This window comes from Sorex fumeus, unplaced genomic scaffold, assembly GCF_029834395.1.
Source record: "Sorex fumeus unplaced genomic scaffold, SorFum_2.1 ptg000086l, whole genome shotgun sequence".
Taxonomy (NCBI): domain Eukaryota; kingdom Metazoa; phylum Chordata; class Mammalia; order Eulipotyphla; family Soricidae; genus Sorex; species Sorex fumeus.
This window is the reverse complement of record NW_026606143.1, coordinates 35,355,270-35,375,396: the sequence shown is the minus strand read 5'-3', so window position 1 is coordinate 35,375,396 and position 20,127 is coordinate 35,355,270. Positions and strand designations below refer to the sequence as shown.

Sequence of the window (20,127 nt, the reverse complement as noted above, 5' to 3'; positions counted from 1 at the left end):
TGCCTCCGGCTCGTTGGCAACTGCTCTCGCCACTGATGTCGGAAAGTGCGACCCAACTGAGCACGGACCTGCCGGGCCAAGAAACGGGGCCTCTTCCAAACTAGAGGAGCTGTGCCCCCGGACGGTCTGGGTGCCACTTCTCTGCACCGTCGCCACGCAAAGGCAGCTGCTGACAATGTAAGAGCGGTGGTTCCAGGTACTGATGAGCGTGGCCATGCACCGATGTGCTGACCCCGACAGGCTGACCGTGGCAGTGGCAGGAGGGCCTCGGGGAAATAGCCACAGACCCAGGGCTCAGCCAGAGGTCAGGGGAGGGCCAGGGGAACAGGCCGCCCCACCAGGAGCATGACTTCCTGGGGCGAGCAGTGTGGGACGCCAGCACCACTGATGCGAATGGAAAATGCAGTCCTGGGCCCAAGAGATACAGCACTGACTGGCTGGCTGGGCTGCACACGCCTGAGCCCAGTCCCAGGGTCCCACGAGTACTGCTGGGAATGACCCCAAGCACAGAAACATAGAGCTGAGGCAGGCCAGTAGAAAGGAGAGGGCCTTTCCTGGGGAACATAAAGTAACAAAATAGGAGACTAACAACCAAGAATAGCCGAGATAAGTACCAGGAGGTTTACTCCATGGCTTGGAGGCCAGCTGCACACGCTAGTGGAAAAGGCAGCTCAGATAGAGAAGGGAGCACCAAATAAAGGGTGTTGGGAGGATCCTCCCAAGATGGGAGAAGCATGCTGAAAGTAGACTATAGACCAAACATGATTGCCATTCAATGCCTCTTTCGCAAACCACAACACCCAAAAGGGGAGATAGAACAAAAGGGAATGCCCTGCCACAGAGGCAGGGTGGGATGGGGGGATGAGGGAGTGAGAGGGATACTGGGATCATTGGTGGTGGAGAATGGACCAGAGTAGAGTGATGGGTACTCGATCATTGTATAATTGAAACTCAAGCACAAAAACTTGTAAGTCTACAACTGTACCTCATGGTGTTTCGCTAATAAAAATTTAGAAAGAAAGGAAGGAAGGAAGGAAGGAAGGAAGGAAGGAAGGAAGGAAGGAGAAAGCCCAAGGGCCTGTAGCAACGGGATTTCTGAGAAGAAATCCAATAACAATGAAGCTGCCAGAATTAAGTCCTAGTCCTGATAAGATCTTCCCGTTGCCAGTGACAGACCCTGTGGAGGCTGGACCCCACAGAGACACAAACTGCAGCAGAGAGAGAGACTGCAATTAAGGACCTGAAGGAGATATAGGACACCCGAACGACCCCCATCTCTGCCAGAGAAACTCCAGACCAAGGTAGCCCCCTTGGCAACCGCCCTAGCAACGGACTCTTACCTAGCTAGAAAGCCCCACCTGGTGGCAGATTGGAGAACCCCATAAAAGCCCCCTTGAACACAAGAAGAATGCGCATATGCTGCCCAAGGCCCAAGGCTGCTTGTGCCCACCTGGTCGTTTGTCGCCTGCATCTCCCCTCTTGAGATGTGGACTGGGGCTCTCCATGCCTTTAGAGAAGTTCGCCTTTTCCCTGGAGCGTGTTTCTCTCTCGCTTTCTCTCCCTCCTTCCCCTTCCTAAAAAACCCTCCAAATAAAATCTACTCATATTCTCTCCTGCGAGGAAGACAAGTGCCTCTAAACCTTGGGCCTCCGTGGGGGCCCACCGACTCCAGAGGCTGGGTGTGGCCGACCCCCCCCCAGACACGGTCAAAGAACAAGAGCCAGGGACACTGTGCAGGAGGTAAGGCGCTTGCCTTGCAAGCGGGCACATCAGCTGTGACCCAGGTTCAAGTCTCTGCCACCACATATGGTCCCCTGAGCACCTCCACAGGCCTATCCGGAGCACAGAGGAAGGGAAGGAGGGAGGGAGGGAGGGAGGGAGGGAGGGAGGGAGGGAGGGAGCGAGGGAGAAAGGCAGAAAGGGAGGGAGGGAGGGAGGGAGGGAGGAAGGAAGGAAGGAAGGAAGGAAGGAAGGAAGGAAGGAAGGAAGAGAAGGAAGGAAGGAAGAGAAGGAAGAAAAGAAGGAAGAAAAGAAGGAAGGAGGGAGGGAGGGAAGGAGGGAAGGAAGAAAGAAGAAGGGAGAAAGAGGGAGAGGGAGGAGGGAGGAAGAGAGGGAGGGAGGGAGGAAAGAAGGAATGAAGGGAGAAAGGGAGGGAGGGAGGGAGGGAGGGAGGGAGGGAGGGAGGGAGGGAAGGAGGCAGGAGGGCAGGCCGGCCTCCAGAGTGACAGTCTAGCAGGCAGGGCACTTGTCTCACACGTGGCCAAACTGGTTTTGATCCCCAGAACTTTTCCTTGTCCCTGAGCCCATCAGGAGTGAGCCTGAGCACAGAGCCAGGCGTAAGCCCTGAGCACCCACCAGGTGTGGCGCCCCGCTCCCCCACCAAAGAAAGGAAAAAAAAGAAAAGAAAAAAAGAGGAGAGGGGATGAAAGGGAGGAGAGGGGAGGAAAGGAAGGCAGAGCCTGGAGCCAGACCCTCACCGTGTCCCGAACTCACCAGGTCGGGGGACAGGCCGAGGCCCCTCAGCGCGCGCACGCTGTTTTGTGTGGGTTTGGTTTTCTGTTCTCCAGTAGCAGTAAGCTGGAAAGAAACGGGTCACGTGGTGCATCAGCACACCAGCCAGGCCGTGCTTCTGAGAGGCTCCCCTTCCGAACCCCACCTCCCCCGAGAAGCCCACCTGCAGAACCCCTTCCGAATCTCACCTCCCCCGAGAAGCCCACCTGCGGAACCAGGCTGACGTGGATGCTGCAGAAGTTCTCCCGTTTGGCCTTGAACTGGAACTGCCGGAACGCCTCCACGAATGGCATGCCTTCGATGTCGCCGATGGTGCCACCCAGCTGGCAGGGGACAGAAAGACATGGGGTTGGCCCAGGGCTCGCACATCAGCAGAAACTCCACCCGAGGGAACGCGAGACCATTCACGCGACGCCTGTGATAGCAGGTGCATCTGGTGGCACCGCCAAAGGGGAGAAGGCACAGGAAGGACAAGAGGCAGAAGAAACCCCAGCGGGTGAGCGGCCGGTGGCAGGTCCCGGAGGGAAGAGAGAACAGGGTCAAGAGCGCTTCCAGAATGATCTTCCGAGCTGTGGCGAGATGGGTGAAGGGAAGCGAACGCATCAGGTGTGACAAATCCCAGCAGCCTGACCGATTCCCTTGGAGCCGACGGGACGGGAAAGTGCCACCTGCACGCCATGTGGCAGGAGGGCGGGGCCCTGTGAGGCTAGCTGCCTTCCGTTCCACCCAAACTCATGCTCTCATGGTTTTTATTCGTTTGTTTGTTTTTGGCTTTTTGCGTCACATCTGGTGATGCTCAGGGGTTCCTCCTGGCTCTGCACTCAGGAATCACTCCTGGCGGTGCTCAGGGGACCCTCTGGGATGCCGGGGATCGAACCCACAGCGGCCACGTGCAAGCCAAATGCCCTACCCGCTGTACTATCACTCCAGCCCCAATACTGTCATGCTTTTTTGTTTGTTTGGTTGGTTGGTTGGTTTTTTGGGGGTCACACCTGGCGATGCACAGGGGTTACTACTGGCTCTGCACTCAGGAGTTACTCCTGGCGGTGCTCAGGGGACCATATGGGGTGCTGGGATTCGAACCCGGGTCGGCCACGTGCAAGGCAAACGCCCTACCCACTGTGCTATCTTCTCCAGCCCCTGTCATGCTTTTTATTTTATTTTTTTTTAAGTTTGAAAGGGAGAGGGTTTAGGAAAAGAGGAAGAATTGATAAGCAAAGAAAGAGATGCTAGAAAAATCCAGACCACAGAGGGACAAGGAAAGGCAGTTTCTACCAGCCGTCTAGCTGCAAGGTGGACCCCAAATCCAGCAAGAACGATCTCTCTTGTCACTTGCTCTCGCTCCCTGTCCACACACAACACACACACACACACACACATACACAGATACACATACACACACACAAACACACACTCACGCCGCACAGGCCACACTCTTCCTTCCTGCCCAGTCAGCAAGTGCCCGGCCCACACTGCATCTCTTCTATTTCTCCTTCAAACTGGGAGGCTGGGCTGTCCCCCCCCCCAAAACTGACTCCAGCTCCCACTGCCGCCTCCCTGTGAGGCCCACCTGTGTGACCCCCAGCTAGTAACCCCAACTGTGCTGCCCCGTCACTGCCAGCCATCCCGTCTGGCCTCCCAGCACCTTGCACGCAGCACAGTCAGTACTTGGAGCAGGGGCGTCTTGGGGTGCCCTTGCTACCGCTTTCAAACTTGAACTGAGGAAACAAAACAGATGGGATGGGAAGAGAGCGAGAAACCCTTGCTAACAGTAATGTTTACCAGAGAATCTCAATCGTTGGCAAAAAAAATGCCAAGACAAGAAACAAAAAACAGCGTTGTAATTCACGTTTCCTAGGTAGAACACAGAAATAGAAGATCTTCCTGTAAAAGAATGGCACTTGTGAAAATTCAACAAACATCCCATGCAATCAAGAAATGGGGGAGGGGGGAGCGGAGGGAGGGTTGACATGTGTGAACATTCACCACAACGAGTCGGAATTTAATAGAAGTGGGGGAAAAATTGGAAAACTCCATGTTCGCTTTTTTTTTTTTTTTTGGCTATCTTATGTTTTATTTTTCTTGATGACATTTAAAAAATTTAATCAAAGCACCATGATTTACAAGGATATTCTTATTTGGATTTTGTTTTTTTTGTTTGGTTTTTTTTTTTGCTTTTTTGGGGGGTCACACCTGGCGATGCACAGGGGTTACTTCTGGCTCTGCACTCAGGAGTTACTCCTGGCGGTGCTCAGGGGACCATATGGGATGCTGGGAATCGAACCCGGGTCGGCCACGTGCAAGGCAAACGCCCTACCCGCTGTGCTATCTCTCCAGTCCCGGGTTTTATTTTTTACTATTATTATTATTGTTATTATTTCGTAGTTTAATTTATTAAGGCACCAGGAAAGCGGCAGGAAATCTCAAAAAGGAAACGTTGTCTTCTACTGCCCTCATGTGTCTGATACAGGTATTGCAGCTCTGTAGCTCTGCCTCCTCTCTTATCGACGCTGTGATCAGACACTCAGCATTATTACCAAAATAGTCCTAAATTCAGTAATTCCCTGAGAAACAGGAAATGCAGCACCCACAACAATATTTGAAAGTCAAAACTGCGTTGAAACTGACATTACAAATTGTGAGATGTACAGAATAGGCTTTACTTTTTTTTTTATTAGTGAAACACCATGAGGTATAGTTATAGACTTATAAACTTTTGTGCTTGGGTTTCAGTTATACAATGATCAAGTACCCATCCCTCCACCACCACGGGTCCCAGCATCCCTCCCACCCCCCATCCCCCCCCGTCCCACCCTGCCTCTGTGGCAGGGCATTCCCCCTTGTTCTCTCTCTCTTCTTTTGGGTACTGTGTTTTGCAAGAGAGGCATTGAGTGGCAATCATGTTTGGTCTATAGACTACTTTCAGCATGCTTCTCCCACCCTGGGAGGGTCCTCACAACACCCTTTATTTGGTTAGGCTTTACTTTTTTGCTTGTTAGTTTTTGTTCTGTCTGGGGCTCAGAAGTGCTCTGGGGACCATGCTGTGACAAGAACTGAATCCAGGACCTCACCCAGGTAGGCCAGTGCTCCAGCCTGCACCACTGACTCCCTGCCTTTAACCTTTTCAGTAAAGGAATCCTTTCAACTTGGGGGAGGGACCGAAGGAGGGTGAGCCCAAGAGATAGTTCAGCTGGTAAGTCCCTCTCTTGCTTTGCAAGCAGCTGATCTGGGTTCAACCCCTAGCACCACCAGGAGTGATCCCTGAGCTCCGAAAAGACACAGAGAGAAAGAGAGAGAGAGAGAGAGAGAGAGAGAGAGAGAGAGAGAGAGAGAGAGAGAGAGAGAGAGAGAGAGAGAGAGCAAAGCTTTGAGCCCCTGCAAGTGGAATAAAAAAACAGGCTGCTCCGCTGACTGTGGTCAAGGTCACCCCACAAGAGGACCTTGGGGGCTGAAGTGATACTACAGCAGGTAGGGCATTTGCCTTGCACGCGGCCAACCCGGGTTTGATTCCCAGTATCCCATATGGTCCCCTGAGCACCGCCAGGAGTAACTCCTGAGTGCAGAGCCAGGAGTAACCCCTGTGCAATGCTGGGTGTGACCCAAAAAGCAAAAAGAGAGAGAGAGAGAGAGAGAGAGAGGACCTTGGAGCCATGTCAACATTAAAATTCAAAGGGCCAGAGTGCCAGTTAAGGTATTTGCCTTGCATCGAGCTGACCCTGATGTCAGCACCGTGGGGGTGGCTGGACAAACAAACAGAAAACTACAATCATCTTTGGAATCCTCTAGAAAGCTGCAAGGCACACGAACACAATCGGAAATGAATCCACGCCAAGAGCTGGAGGACCCAGGCTGCTGCGGAACCCGGGGCAGTTTCTCCCATCCCAGGAAACTGACCATTGTGATGACCGAGCCTGGTGAGACAGAATCCAATGCCAGGGCCCTGAGAGCCTGAGCCTGAGCATGCGGGGGACTAAATTCCTGTGTGTCAGGCCAGCTGGAGAGAAGAATGGAAAGGACGGGGACATTTGGGGCACTCCTCATTATTAGCTCTCAGGTCTAATATTTCTGCTTTCTAATTTTGGTGGAGAGAAAATTTTGCTTGAGCTGGCACTAAGAATTCTCGATTGTCAGGGGCTGGAGCAATAGCACAGCGGGTAGGGCGTTTGCCTTGCAAGCGGCCGACCCAGGTTCGATTCCCAGTATCCCATATGGTCCCCTGAGCACCACCAGGGGTGATTCCTGAGTGCAGAGCCAGGAGTAACCCCTGTGCATCGCCGAGTATGACCCAAAAAGAAAAAAAAATTCTATATTTTTTTGGTATTGTCTATATTGTCTTCAGCATGTGAGATCATCAACATTAGCAGCTGAATGTCGTGTGTGTGTGTGTGTGTGTGTGTGTGTGTGTGTGTGTGTGTGTGTGTGTCTTTGGGAAAAGTTGGCTTGCGTGAGTCACATGCACAACCCCAGGAGCGAAACAGAAAATCTTTGTTCAAGAATGACTCTGGAGGGCTGCGATAGCACAACGGGGAGGGCGTTTGCCTTGCACGTGGCCAACCCAGGTTCGATTCCCAGCATCCCATATGGTTCCTGAGCACCGCCAGGAGTAATTCCTGAGTGCAGAGCTAGGAGGCACCCCTGGGCATCACTGGCTGCGACCCAAAAAGCAAACAAACAAAAAAAGAATGACTTTCAAGAAGAAAAGTGAGAAAGAAGTGCCTGCCCTGGAGGCAGGCTGGGGGGGCGGGGGAGGGTGTAAGGGGGCAGGTGGTGGGAGGGAACCTGGGGACACTGGTGCTGGGAAATGTCCTCTGCTGCAGGGGTGGGTATTGGAACACCGTATGACTGAAACCCGATCACAAACAGAACAGCAGTTGTCAGGGTCTCTCTCACGGTGATTCAATTTCAAAAAAATGTTAACAGGGGATGGGGGGTGGTGGCGGGAGGGATACTGGGATCATTGGTGGTGGAGAGTGGGCACTGGTGGAGGATACTCCATCATTGTATGACTGAAACGTAAGCACGAACCTTTGTAAGTCTGTAATTGTACCTCACAGTGATTCATTAAAAAAATTTTTTTAAAGAAATTAATTAAAAAATCAAAAACCATGGGGGCTGGAGCAATAGAATAGCGGGTAGGGTGTTTGCCTTGCACACGGCCGACCCGAGTTCCATTCCCAACATCCCATGTGGTCCCTGAACACCGCCAGGAGTAATTCCTAAGTGCATGAGCCAGTAGTAACCCCTGTGCAGTGCTGGGTGTGACCCAAAAAGCAAAAAAAATTTTTTTTAATTAAAAAGTGTTAATAATAAAAAAGAAACTCTCGGACTATACCTAGAGAAATCAAGGGGACACGGTGTTCAGAAGGGCCCTCAGGGATGGGATCTGCAGGGCTAAGGTACTCGCTGGCACGCTGCTAACCCCAACTCAACCCTGCGCAGTGCTGGGAGGGATCCCTGAGCCTAGAGCCAGAAGTAGCCCCCAGCACCAGCACAGGGTGTGAGCCAGCCTCTCCCGGTGTTCCTCCTTCATTCCTGGAATGAAAAGTAAACTGTGAGGCAAGGTGAGGGGAAGAGCCAAAAGGGTCCCATGGACGAAGAACTTGGATGGTGAACCACGTGCTTTATACTGTCTCCTGCAAACACATGGACACCAGCCATTATCACCTCAGTGAAAAATTAAGAAATGCAATACTGACTGAAAGGGCTTTTGAGATGAGAATGTGTGTTGAGGAGAGGAGAGAGGAGGGCAAGGGAGGGGAGGGGTGGGAAGGCGGGCAAGATTAGCAAGGAGGGAGTTCATCTACAAGACCTTTTGAAGTTCAAACACATGACCGTTGGAAACTCTGTATTAAGGCTATTTTGTATTAAGAAAAGACTATTCTTTCACCTAAAGAAAAATGGAAAGAAAAATGTCACTGCAAAAGTGAAGAGAGCGCTCAGGTTTGCTGGTCAGGTTGCCGCTGAAAGAGCCCCCAAGTTCCTGACCCAACACGGCATGGCCCCCCCAGTGCCACCCGAGTGGCAGGAGGGTTAGGCCTAGAAAGCTGCTTGTTACTTTGGGCTCAGGAACCAATTCCCTGGGGATCCTTCACATGTGCCCTGTTGCTCGGACAGCAGAAGCTAGTAAGTTAAGGTTTTAGCTACCACTGTAAAAAAAAAACACCCACATAAATAAATCAAACCTAGTCATGAGCAACTCTGTAACTGCATCTCATTGTGACTCAATTAAAATAACAAACCAAACATACAAGCAGGGCCAAAGAAATAGAGCGGGTAAGGCTTGCACTGCACACAATGACCTGGATTCAGCCCCCCGGCACCTCAGATGGTCCCCCAGGACTGTCAGGAGTGAGCCCTGAACTTGGAGCCAGGAGTGAGCCCCGAGCACTGCTGGGTGTGTCCCAAACACCAACTCTGCACAAAGAAAGTCAGGGAAATTAATTTTAATACAATGATTCATATGACCCAGTATCTCCAAAGATTCCCATTTCAACCAATCCCCTTTGTGTCCGTTCGCATGGAAGCTTGGGTCCATCCCAGCGGTGCTCAGAGGTACTCCCCACTCTGTGCCCAGCAGTGGTGCCCAGAGGTACTTGGGGACAATGTGGCATACAGTGGTGCCAGAAGGGAGAGCTGGAACCAAGTAGGCTGCACACAACATGCCTTAACCCCAGGACTGTCTCTTCAGTTGTCACCGGTTTTGTTTTCAATTATAGATATGCTACATGTTTTCCATAATAAGTCTTTGCGGTTGTTTTTTGTTAATGTATTTATTTATTTATTTATTTATTTTGCTTTTTGGGTCACACCCGGCGATGCACAGGAGTTACTCCTGATTCATGCACTCAGGAATTACTCCTGGTGGTACTCGGGGGACCTTATGGGATGCTGGGAATCGAACCTGGGTTGGCCATGTGCAAGGCAAACGCCCTACCCACTGTGCTATTGCTCCAGCCCCTAATGTATTTTTTTTTTGCTTTTTGGGTCACACCCGGTGATGCACAGGAGTTACTCCTGGCTCTGCACTCAGGAATTACTCCTGGCGGTGCTCGGGGGACCATATGGGATGCTGGGAACCGAACCCGGGTCGGCTGTGTGCAAGGCAAACGCCCTACCCGCTGTGCTATTGCTCCAGCCCCTAATGTATTTATTTTAAAAAAAAAACTTAATTGAATCACAGTGAGATACACAGTTATCAAGTTGTTCATGATTGGATTTCAGTCATGTCATGCTCCAACACCCATCCCTTCACCAATATACATTTCCCACCACCAGTGTCCCCAGTTTCCCTCCCAGCCTGCCGCTACAGCAGACACTTCTCTCCCTTCCCAGACCCCCCTCCTTTTGGGCCATACAGTTGCAATACGGGTACTGAGGATTATCATGTATGTCCCTTTCCCTCCTTTCGGCATTCAGTTCTTGTCCAGAGTGGCCATTTCCATCGATTAGTCATCATCGATTAGTCATCCCTTCTCTGCCCGTGATAGTCTTTGAAGCTCAGTGTTTGAAAGCCAAGCACTTTCTTCCTGTAGCTCCAGGGCTGGAAGCCAGTGCCTTGAAAGTGTCCTGGTGCGGATGCGAACTCACACATCACAGCGTCACTTGGAGGGCCGCAGCTCTCGCTAACCTCACACAGTGCAGGCACCAGAGGCTCTCCCGCCACTCGCTGGAGAGGCAGCACTTTCCTTCACGCTGCCGGCCCTGGTTCAATCCCCAACACCACTGGGTGTGCACCATAACCAACACCTGTAGCACTGTAGCACTGTCATTCCATTGTTCATCAATTTGCTCGAGCGGGCACCAGTAACGTCTCCATTGTGAGACTTGTTGTTACTGGTTTTGGCATATAGAATATGCCACGGGGAGCTTGCCAGGTTCTGCTGTGCAGGCGGGATACTCTTGGTAGCTTGCTGGGCTCTCTGAGAGGGATGGAAGAACTGAACCCAGGTCGGCTACGTGCAAGGCAAATGCCCTACCCACTGTGTTATCGCTCCAGCCCATAATCAACGACCATAGCTCTGTAGCACTGTCCTCCTGTTGTCCACTGATTTGCTCAAGCGGGCCCAATAACATCTCCATTGTGAGACTTGTTGTTACTGCATTTGGCATATTGAATACGTCATGGGTAGCTTGCCAGGCTCTGTTGTGTGAGCGGGATACTCTCGGTAGCTTGCAGGGCTCTCCGAGAGGGACAGAGGAATCGAACCCAGGTCGGTTGGGTGGGCCATGTGCAAGGCAAATGCCCTACCCGCTGTGCTATCGCTCCAACCCCATAATCAACAACAACAACAAAATATATAACCTAAAATTCCTGGCCTCTGATCCAACCCGCCACTCCAAGGCTTCGAAAACACTAACTTGGAAAGATTTTTACATCATGCATTCAGAGTAGCATTATTCATGATAGCCCAAACATGGGGACAACCGAACTTCCTGCTTGGGACCCAGGCTTCACACACCGGAGGCCCAGGTTGGAGCCCCCCACCACATGGTTCCCAGGGCACTGAGCCCAGAGGAGCCCCTGAACACCAGTGGGTATGGCCCCCAAACCGAAGGGAAAAAATTACCTGCAGCCGGAAAGGGAGTACAGGGTTGAAGGTGCCTGCTGACTGAGCCCAGGTCACACCCTAGCACCACACGAGTTCCCCAAACAGCACCAGGAGTGATCCCTGAGCACTGCCAGATATGGCCCCCAAACCCCCCAAATGAAGAATATTTTGAAACCCAAGCCTCCCTCTTGGCTCTCCTGACACAGAGCTCTGACCACATCTGGGCATCTGCAGGGGCTGTTTCAGGGCACTCTGTGGACTCGAAAATCCAAGGGGACACAAGTGTTCTGCTGCCCCGTCAGCCCTCGGGATCTGCCCAGTTCATGGCCCAGGTTTCAACCAAGTGCCACACATTGGGTGGGACCCCGAACACAGCCACAACGAACACAGTCACGACTGTAGGACTCGATTGTGCACACGCCTGGATCCAGCCTCCTCGTTGCAGCGGGAGACACGGACGGTAAAGGCCGCCTGGTGACGGGCACTGCTGCACTTGCGGGAACTGCATCGGGAACTGCATCGGCGACCACTGCACTGGTACAAACAGGACGCATTCAGGCGCCCTCGGACCCGTCTCCCCAGCCGCCAAGTCAGATTTGGAAGATCATCTCTATCCATCTGCTCCCGCTGATAATGATGACATTAACAGCTAACGTATATTTATAGGGTGCTTCCCTAAATGCCAGGCATTGCCAAGTGCTTTATATAATCGCATTTAATCCTCCTAACTACCCTGTTATTATCATCTTGTTTATGTCATAATTGTACATTTTATCATCGCGCTATAGAGGGACACATTGCAGCTTCGAGAGAGAACTTGCCAGCAGGCGTTTTCATAATGACTAATGACTTGTGAGCGCTTCCGATAGCTCCTACGCACTTGGTGGAGCCCCTGACTGCTCTAGAGGAGCACTGAGGGGGGAGTCTGAGCCTGAGCAGAGGTGAGCACACCGGAACAGGGCCAGGCCACCTGGCTCCGCACTCTTCTGGGGGGTGGTGAGGGAGTTGTTGGCAGAAATAGGCACAGTTGAACCCTAGGGCACTTCTCAGCCTCCAGCTGCTCTCTGGGCGAGGAGGACAGGATTGCAGTTACCACCGTGCACGGGAGGGGTGGGAGTGGCCAAGGGGTAAGTTCACATCTTACATTCTGGGGCCAGAGCGAGGGGACAGGCTTGGGCACTTGCCTTGCATAGGACCGAGCTGGGTTTGATCCACAGCGCCTCTTATGGTCCCCTGAAACCCGCTAGGCGCGATCCCTGAGCACAGTCAGGAATAAGCCCTGAGCACTGCCAGGTGTGGCCCAAACACACACACACACACGCACACACACACACAAATCAAAGTGGAAAAAAATCAAATACTCCATTCTGGGGCTAGAGCGATAGGATAGGAGTATTGCCTTGCAGACACCCAGCCTCAGTTGGCCCTGGGCACCACATACAGTTCTCCAAGCACCACCAGCTGTGACACCGAAGCATAGAGCCAGGAGTCAGCCCTGAACACAGCCAAGTGTGGCACCAAAAGTTCAAAACAGGGGCTGGAGCGATAGCACAGCAGGTGGGGCGTTTTCCTTGCACGCAGCCAACATGGCCAACACAGGTTCGATTCCCAGCATCCCATATGGTCCCCCGAGCACCGCCAGGAGCAATTCCTGAGTGCGTGAGCCAGGAGTAACCCCTGAGCATCGCCGGGTGTGGCCCAAAAAGCAAAAAAAAAAAAAGTTCAAAACAGCAAGATAATATTTTTTTTTTCATTTTGGGTCACACTTGGCAATGCTTCAGGGTTACTCCTAGCTTTGCACTCAGGAGTCATTCCTGGCAGTGCTCAGGGGACCATATGGGATGCTGGGAATCGAACCTGGGTCGGCCACGTGCAAGGCAGATGCCCTACCTGCTGTGCTATCGCTCCAGCCGCGATAATACATTTTAAAAAATGTCATACTATGTATTCTTTGTTTCAACCCGGCCACTTCTCTCACGATCACCTCTAAATCACCTCACGGCAGCCTGGCCTCACTCAGGCTCTCTCTCCTCGATGCAAATACTTACCAAACAGTGCTCACCACAGGCGTTCCATAATGAGTGGACGGGGTGAGCTGCCACCTGCCCAAGGTCAGCTGTGCCCCGGCCATGCCAGTCTGGTACCAGGGCACCCCTGACATTAACTGTCTCTCTCTCTCTGCAGATCGCACCCACCCCAGGACTGTTGACTCTGTGTAATGCCGATGGGGCCTGCTGACTGGTGAGCAGAAGGCCCCATTGCCCCAACCTCTAGCCCAGTGGCTGGCGAGTAATTAATATTTGTCAATGGGGCTGGAGCGATAGCACAGCGGGTAGGGTGTTTGCCTTGCATGCGGCTGACCCAGGTTCAATTGCCAGCATCTCATCTGGTCCCCGAGCACCACCAGGAGTAAGTCCTGAGTGCATGAACCAGGAGTAACCCCTGTGCATCACCGGGTGTGACCCAGAAACCAAAAAAAAAAAAATTTGTCAAGTTCAGAAAGACACAAGTATATAAAAAGAGAAGTCTCATGCTTACCTCGATCACGCAGATCTGGGGCGCTTCCGGTTGCCCATCCACGGGGACCAGGGACTGATTCATCACCCACTCCTGGATCGCATCTGTGATGTGGGGGACAACTGTGGAGAGAAGCGAGAGTTAGCACGGCAGAGCCTGCCGCTGTCTCCGGAAGCAGCTCCCGGAGACCCTGAAGGCCAGCAAGGACATGGCGCACGGAAGTGAAAGCCCCCCACAGTCAAGGCAGAGTTGGGCCAACGCGGTTGCCACCCACCATCCCGGCTCGTTCCGGCTTGTCACGGACGCCAGCTCAAGGGCCTGACGTGGCTCACGTCAGTGGAAGAGACCCAAAAGTGCTGTCTCGGTGTGCAACTAAATCCCAGGGTGCTGAGAGGAATGGGGGCCCGGAGTGGGAGCAGGGCGGAGGAGGATGCTGTGTGCGAGGGGGGCCTCCAGCACCCCGTGGGCAGAGGCATCGGGGTCACTGTGGGGCCTGGTCAGGTGTAAGGTAGCAATACCCTGCCCCACGCTCTGGAGGACACTGGGAGAAGACCCCATTGTGGCAGAAGCCTGAGCCACGCGATCCCTTTCAGCAATCCCAGAGCGGGTCTCTTGACAGCCACCCACTCCGGTCTACTTCTCAGCAGTTTCCACCAGGAAGGTGACTTAGCACGGACAGGACAGACTGACGAGAGGTCAGCGGGCTGAGCCAAGACTGCATGTGGGATCCCTCGCAGCAAGATGTGATCCCCGAGTACCACCAGGAACAACCCCCAAAGCCAAAGCTGAGAGCAATAAAGAGAGTGGGCCATCGTCACCATCAGCCCAGCAGGCACAACCGTGTGATGCAACACGTCATGGAGGGGGCCACAGAGACTGTTCAGAGGCTCAAGGCAAGCCTCGCACATAGGTTCAATCCCCAGGAGGGCCCCTGAGCACAGAGTCAGGAGTCTGGGTGTGCCCCCCACCAAAAAATAGGAAAAAACCTTAGGGTGCCAGGCGGTTGGTTCTCTTCCAAGAAAAAGAACATCACTGCCCAAAAGCAGAGAGAGACTAGGGGGAAAATTGTCTGCCATGGAGGCAGGGGGAGGGTTGGAAAGGGGAGGATACTGGGGACATTGGTGGTGGAGAATGTGCACTGGTGGAGGGATGGGTGTTCAATCATTGTATGACTGAAACTCAAAATGAAAGCTTTGTAACTGTAGCTCATGGTGATTCAATTTTAAAAAAAAGTCACTGTCACTGTCCTCCCGTTGTTCATCAATTTGCTTGAGCGGGCCCAGTAACGTCTCCATTGTGAGACTTCTTGTTACTGTGTTTGGCATATTGAATACGCCACAGAGAGCTTGCCAGGCTTTGCCGTGCAGGCGAGATACTCTTGGTAGCTCGCCGGGCTCAATTAAATAAATAAAAGATGTCTCAGTAATAGAAATAGGGCATTTGCCTTTCACGCAGCCAACATTTTATTATAACAATTTAACAAAAGAAACAAGAGGGGCTGGAGTGATAGCACAGCGAGTAGGGCATTTGCCTTGCACACAGCCATCCTGGGTTCGGTTCTCAGCATCCCAGAGGGTCCCTTGAACACTGCCAGGAGTGATTCCTGAGTACAGAGCCAGGAGTAACCCCTGAGCTTCGCCAGGTGTGACCCAAAAAGCAAAAAAGAAAAAAAAAGAAAGAAAAAAAAGAGCATCACATGGCCCATGGAAAGGCTTAGTGAGAAGAGGGTCGCAGCGGGGCGCCTCAACCCCAAGTCGCCCCATCACTGTCTTCCCTTGTGCAAGGGAAAGGAACGTGCCGAATGAAAGACAGGCAGCCACCAAAGCAAAATAGATCCGTAACCGGATCGGGCTGAAATGATGACGAAACAGATTTTATAAATAAAAGCTCACAGGGAGGCGCTGGGGAGACGCTGGCCGGCCGGCTGGGCTAACGCGAGGCCTGATGGAACGTGTTCCCTACCCAGCATCACCCTATGCGCTGAGCTGGATGCTGACCTCAGCGCCGCCCACTGGGGCCCCGCGTGAAGCCCAAATCGACAAAAACAGAAAGCAAACTCATCTCTTAAGAAGCTAAAAGAGGAGACGGGAGTAGAGGGCGAGTCGAGAAGGTAAGACGTTTACCTTGCACATGGCTAACTGGGGGTCAAACCCCGGCATCCCATATGGTCCCCTGAGCCCCGCCAGGAATAAGCACTGAGCACAGAACCAGGAGTAAGCCCTGAGCATCACCAGGTAGCACTGTAGCACTGTCCTCCTGTTCATCGATTTGCTCAAGCGGGCACCAGTAACATCTCCATTGTGAGATTTATTGTTACTGTTTTTGGCATATCAAATACGTCACGGGGAGCTTGCCAGGCTCTTCCATGCGGGCGGGATACTCTTGGCTCTCTGAGAGGGATGGAGGAATCGAACCCGGGTCGGCCACAGGCAAGGCAAATGCCCTACCCACAACACTAGGTATAACCAAAACCCAAATACCTATATGTGTAAAGGTAAAGGTAAAGGCCCTCCCATTAATCATCGATTTGCTCGAGTGGGCCCAGTAACGTCTCCATTGGAGACTTTGTTGTTACTGTGTCTGGCATATCGAATACTCTCGGTAGCTTGCCGGGCTCTCCGAGAGGGGCGGAGGAATCGAACTCGGGTCATCCATGTTGGCTGTGTGCAAGGCAAACGTGTGTGTGTCTATATTTTCTATTGAGGGGGGCTTTTTAGAGGGGGCACACCCGGCAATGCTCAGAGGTTCCTCCTGGCTCTGCACTCAGCAATTACTCCTGGTGATGCCCGGGGGACCATATGGGATGTCGGGGATCAAACCCAGGTTTGGCTGCATGCAAGGAACATGCCCTCCCCGCTGTACTTTTGCTCCGGCCCCTAGAAGCAGCTTGATTTGGACAAGGCAGACCCAGTTGAGTTCTTTCAGACTGGACCCAGAACAAAGGTAAAATGGGGACTTTAGATTCTGGGATGCTGGTTGTAGGGGGCGGGGATGGAACTGGGTCAGCCGCATGCAAGGCAAACACCCTCCCCACTGTACTATGGCTCTGGCCCCCTCTATGTAATGCCAAAAGGAGACAGCAGATGGAGTGATGAGGACATTGGGGAAAACGCTGGTCCAAAGGCAATGCACAGGGTGGCCTGGACAGCTCAGGAGGAAGGCAATGAGCGTGAGGCTGCCGAGCACGGCCTGCTCACGTCAGTCTGGAGCCTGCTGAGGGTGGAACCGGCTACCTTGCACTGTTTTCCCCAGGAAGTCGCCACGCCGCTCCTTATTGATCACATGCTGGTAGATCTTGCCAGTGGTGATGTTGTTGTCCTTAAACAGGTTGATATCCAAGAATCTCTCATAATTCCCGAGGTCTAGGTCAACTTCTCCACCATCGTTTAAGACAAACACTTCACCTACGATGAAAAGGCGTGCACGTAAGGATCTGGTTCACGCGAGGCTGCTTTTGCAAATGCGAGCACATTCTCCCAAGGAGCTGCGAACATTCTAGCAAAGAGCACAGGCAAGACTTATTTATCAGCGACCTTCTCTCACAGAGTCCTTATTCCGGTGAGAGTACTGAACAACTGAATTTTTGCCACGAAGAGGCAGAAGCATTTCCTTTTGCCCCCTGTGGCCAGAGGCATGAGTGTGGGGAGGCATCAGAAGAGTCCTCGGCTGTGGCAGAGAACTGACACCTCACAGGGTCCCCAGAGCCCACTGGCCGAGCTCCCTTAGCACAGAGCCAGGTGTGAACCCTGAGCATCGCTGGATGTGGTCCCAAAATCAAATTAAAAAGGAAATGTAGGGGCTGGAGCAATAGCACAGCGGGTAGGGCATTTGCCTTGCACGTGGCCGACCTGGGTTTGATTCCCAGCATCCCATATGGTCCCCTGAGCACTGCCAGGAGTAATTCCTGAGTGTAGAGCGAGGAGTAACCCCTGTGCATCGCCAGGTGTGACCCAAAAAGCAAAAAAAAAGTTAAAAAGGAAATGTAGATTGTAATAAAAGGTGCTAATCAAATCTTGGGAGTAAGGATAAAAACCTTTGATAATGGTAGAGGCAAGTAGACACTTGTGGAGGGCGTGAAGCCAAAGAACTGGCCAGTGGACCCCATTGAAACCATAAAGAATTGGCCAGCACCAACTGCCGCTGGCAGATCCGAAAGCTAAACAAAAGCAGGCAGGTCATCAGGAGAGTGATGTGACTGTCCATTCCCAGACCGGAAGTCAGGAAAAGCCCCTGGCTAGCCGCTGGGCCTCCGAAGGCCTGTGCGCCAGGAAGGGAAGCGTGGAAAAGGAGGAAAGTTCTGAGGCTGCCGCTCAAGGACAGCGCGAATCAAGGAAGACACAGCGCCCCATGTATCGCACACCGCCCACACCCCAAAGTAAAGAGGAATGTGCTGGAAACCAGCCATCCTCCCAGGTCATGGACACAAGCTGATGCAAATCAAGCTCAGAAGATACTCTTGGCGGAGCCCTCGCTGGGAGGAAACTGTCCGGACCAAGGAGGAGGAAGAGATGAAGAGTTCAGGGAGAAAAAGACCAAGAAAGAAAGTCTGTTCCCTTGTCGGTACACAGTGTCCTCCATAAATTCAATAAAACCAGACTTGGCCAAAAACAAAAAGGAAGAATGCATCAGGGAAAATGCTGCTGTCTTCTTATGGTATTTTCTCGGTGCTTATGGAAATTCTGTTTTCAAGCCTTAGCTTTCCCAGAATGTGGAAAATAGCTCAAATAATAGAGCACAAGCCTGCCACGTGTTGGTCCTGAGTTCAATCCCTGGCGTGGCATAGGTCCCCAAGGACCACCAGGTGTAGCCCTGTGGTGACCCCCATGCACTGCCAGACCCAAGGTTATCCTGGGAGTGGCCCTAAAATTTTTTTAAACAAAAACATTCAGCGGGTCTGGGGCAATACTCCAGCAGGTAGAGCACTTTCCTTGCATGCAATAAACCCAGGTTCAATGCCTGACACCCGATAGGGTCCCCAGAGCCGACCAGTTGTGCTCCCTTAGCATAGAGCCAGGTGTAAACCTTGAGCATCGCTGGACGTGGTTCCAAAATCAAATTAAAAAGGAAATGTGGGAAGCAATAAAAGGTGCTAATCAAATCTTGGAGTAAGGATAAAAACCTTTGATAATGGTGAAGGCAAGTGGACACTGGTGGAGGGCGTGATGATAGAATGCTATAGATCTTATTATTTTTTTAATATAAAAGGAACCTATTTCCAGTAAAGTAAATATGTGGCAAGTAGTTACAGAAATGTCTATAGCAGAAGGAATGTTATATACTTAAACTCTATCATTAACAGTCTCATCATGGAGCCTAGAATTTAAAAAAAAAGCCTGTTTAAATCTTTAATAAATACGATTGGGAACAGTTGATGAATCAGGAAGAATGGAGGAGAAAAAATGTTTTCTTCTCACTTCATGCCAAATCAAATTCCACATATGCTAGCAACGTGGAAGGAAGGAGAAAATACAGACTGGAGAAAATACAGGTTCAAGATTCCCGCATAGTGCTGACGGAAGACTACGGACCGAACGTGATGGCCACTTAGTACCTGTATTGTAAGCCATAACACCCAAAAAGAGAGAGACAGTAAAAGGGAATGTGCCTGCCACAGAGGCAGCGGGGGATGGGATGGGGGTGGCAGGAGGGATACTGGGAACATTGGTGGTGGAGAATGGGCACAGGTGGAGGGATGGGTACTAGAACATTGTACGACTGAAACGTAATCATGAAAGTTTGTAAGTCACTGTATCTCACGGTGATTCGTTAAAAAAAATCCCCCCCAAAAAAATTAAAGAAAAAAAAGATTCCCGGATAGAGAAAATGTGGGAACCACAAAGAAGGAACCCACAAAGGAAACAGGTGAGGCATTTAATCAGACCAATGGTAAACTTTTGCTGTATCTAACAGATAAAATTAAGCCAATTTTCAGAGTGGAAAATATATGTATATGACAGAGGTTAATAAACCTCAAAGTATTCTTGGAAATCCTAAAGGTGGGGGGGGAAATGTCCAAAGGACAACAGACCTCACACACATTCTAAAACCTCAGCAACTTCCAGAAGAGTGAGCAGCCCCTAAGGCAGCTTCCCATTGCAGCTGAGCCTCCGTGTGTGTCCCCCCAGGTCCCAGGCAGAAGGAGAGAACCGCACCTAGAGAAACTATCCCAGGGGCAGCAGCCAGGAGCAGCCAGACCACAGCAGACCATGCTCTTGTGCTGAGCGTTTTGGCTTCAACAAGACAGGCCACGCTAACAGTTTGTACTGCCAAACACACCACACGGTCCAATGCAAAGACCAACCTCTCTGGGTTATCCAGGCCTCTCCGGGTTCCCAGGATGCAGGACTTTCACTTTCCAAAGCAGGGAACTAGCAAACCAACCAGGAGGGTTAGCCAGCCTCGGCAGGCAAAGTCCAAAGTCAAGGGGAACTGTACTGGGAGGGAGGGCGGCAGCTTCTGACAGGCATGCAGTCCATGGCTGGACTGAACAAGCTAGTCCATGGAAAATGAAAATCAAAGAAATCTCAACAGAAACAACGCGGGCTCTGAG

General features: G+C 51.8%; 1 protein-coding gene across 2 annotated transcripts in view; it reads right to left on the bottom strand.

Moving 5' to 3' along the window:
* CTPS2 (CTP synthase 2) overlaps window positions 1-20,127 on the bottom strand; it is a 132,051-nt gene that overhangs the window by 96,728 nt on the left and 15,196 nt on the right. For both annotated transcript variants that reach the window (XM_056131291.1, XM_056131292.1), the window contains 4 exons: window positions 16,811-16,981; window positions 13,599-13,699; window positions 2,718-2,834; window positions 2,494-2,577 (listed from right to left, as the gene is read on the bottom strand). In XM_056131291.1, coding sequence (XP_055987266.1) covers window positions 2,494-2,577; window positions 2,718-2,834; window positions 13,599-13,699; window positions 16,811-16,981 — 473 coding nt within the window. The remainder of the gene's footprint in view (window positions 1-2,493; window positions 2,578-2,717; window positions 2,835-13,598; window positions 13,700-16,810; window positions 16,982-20,127) is intronic.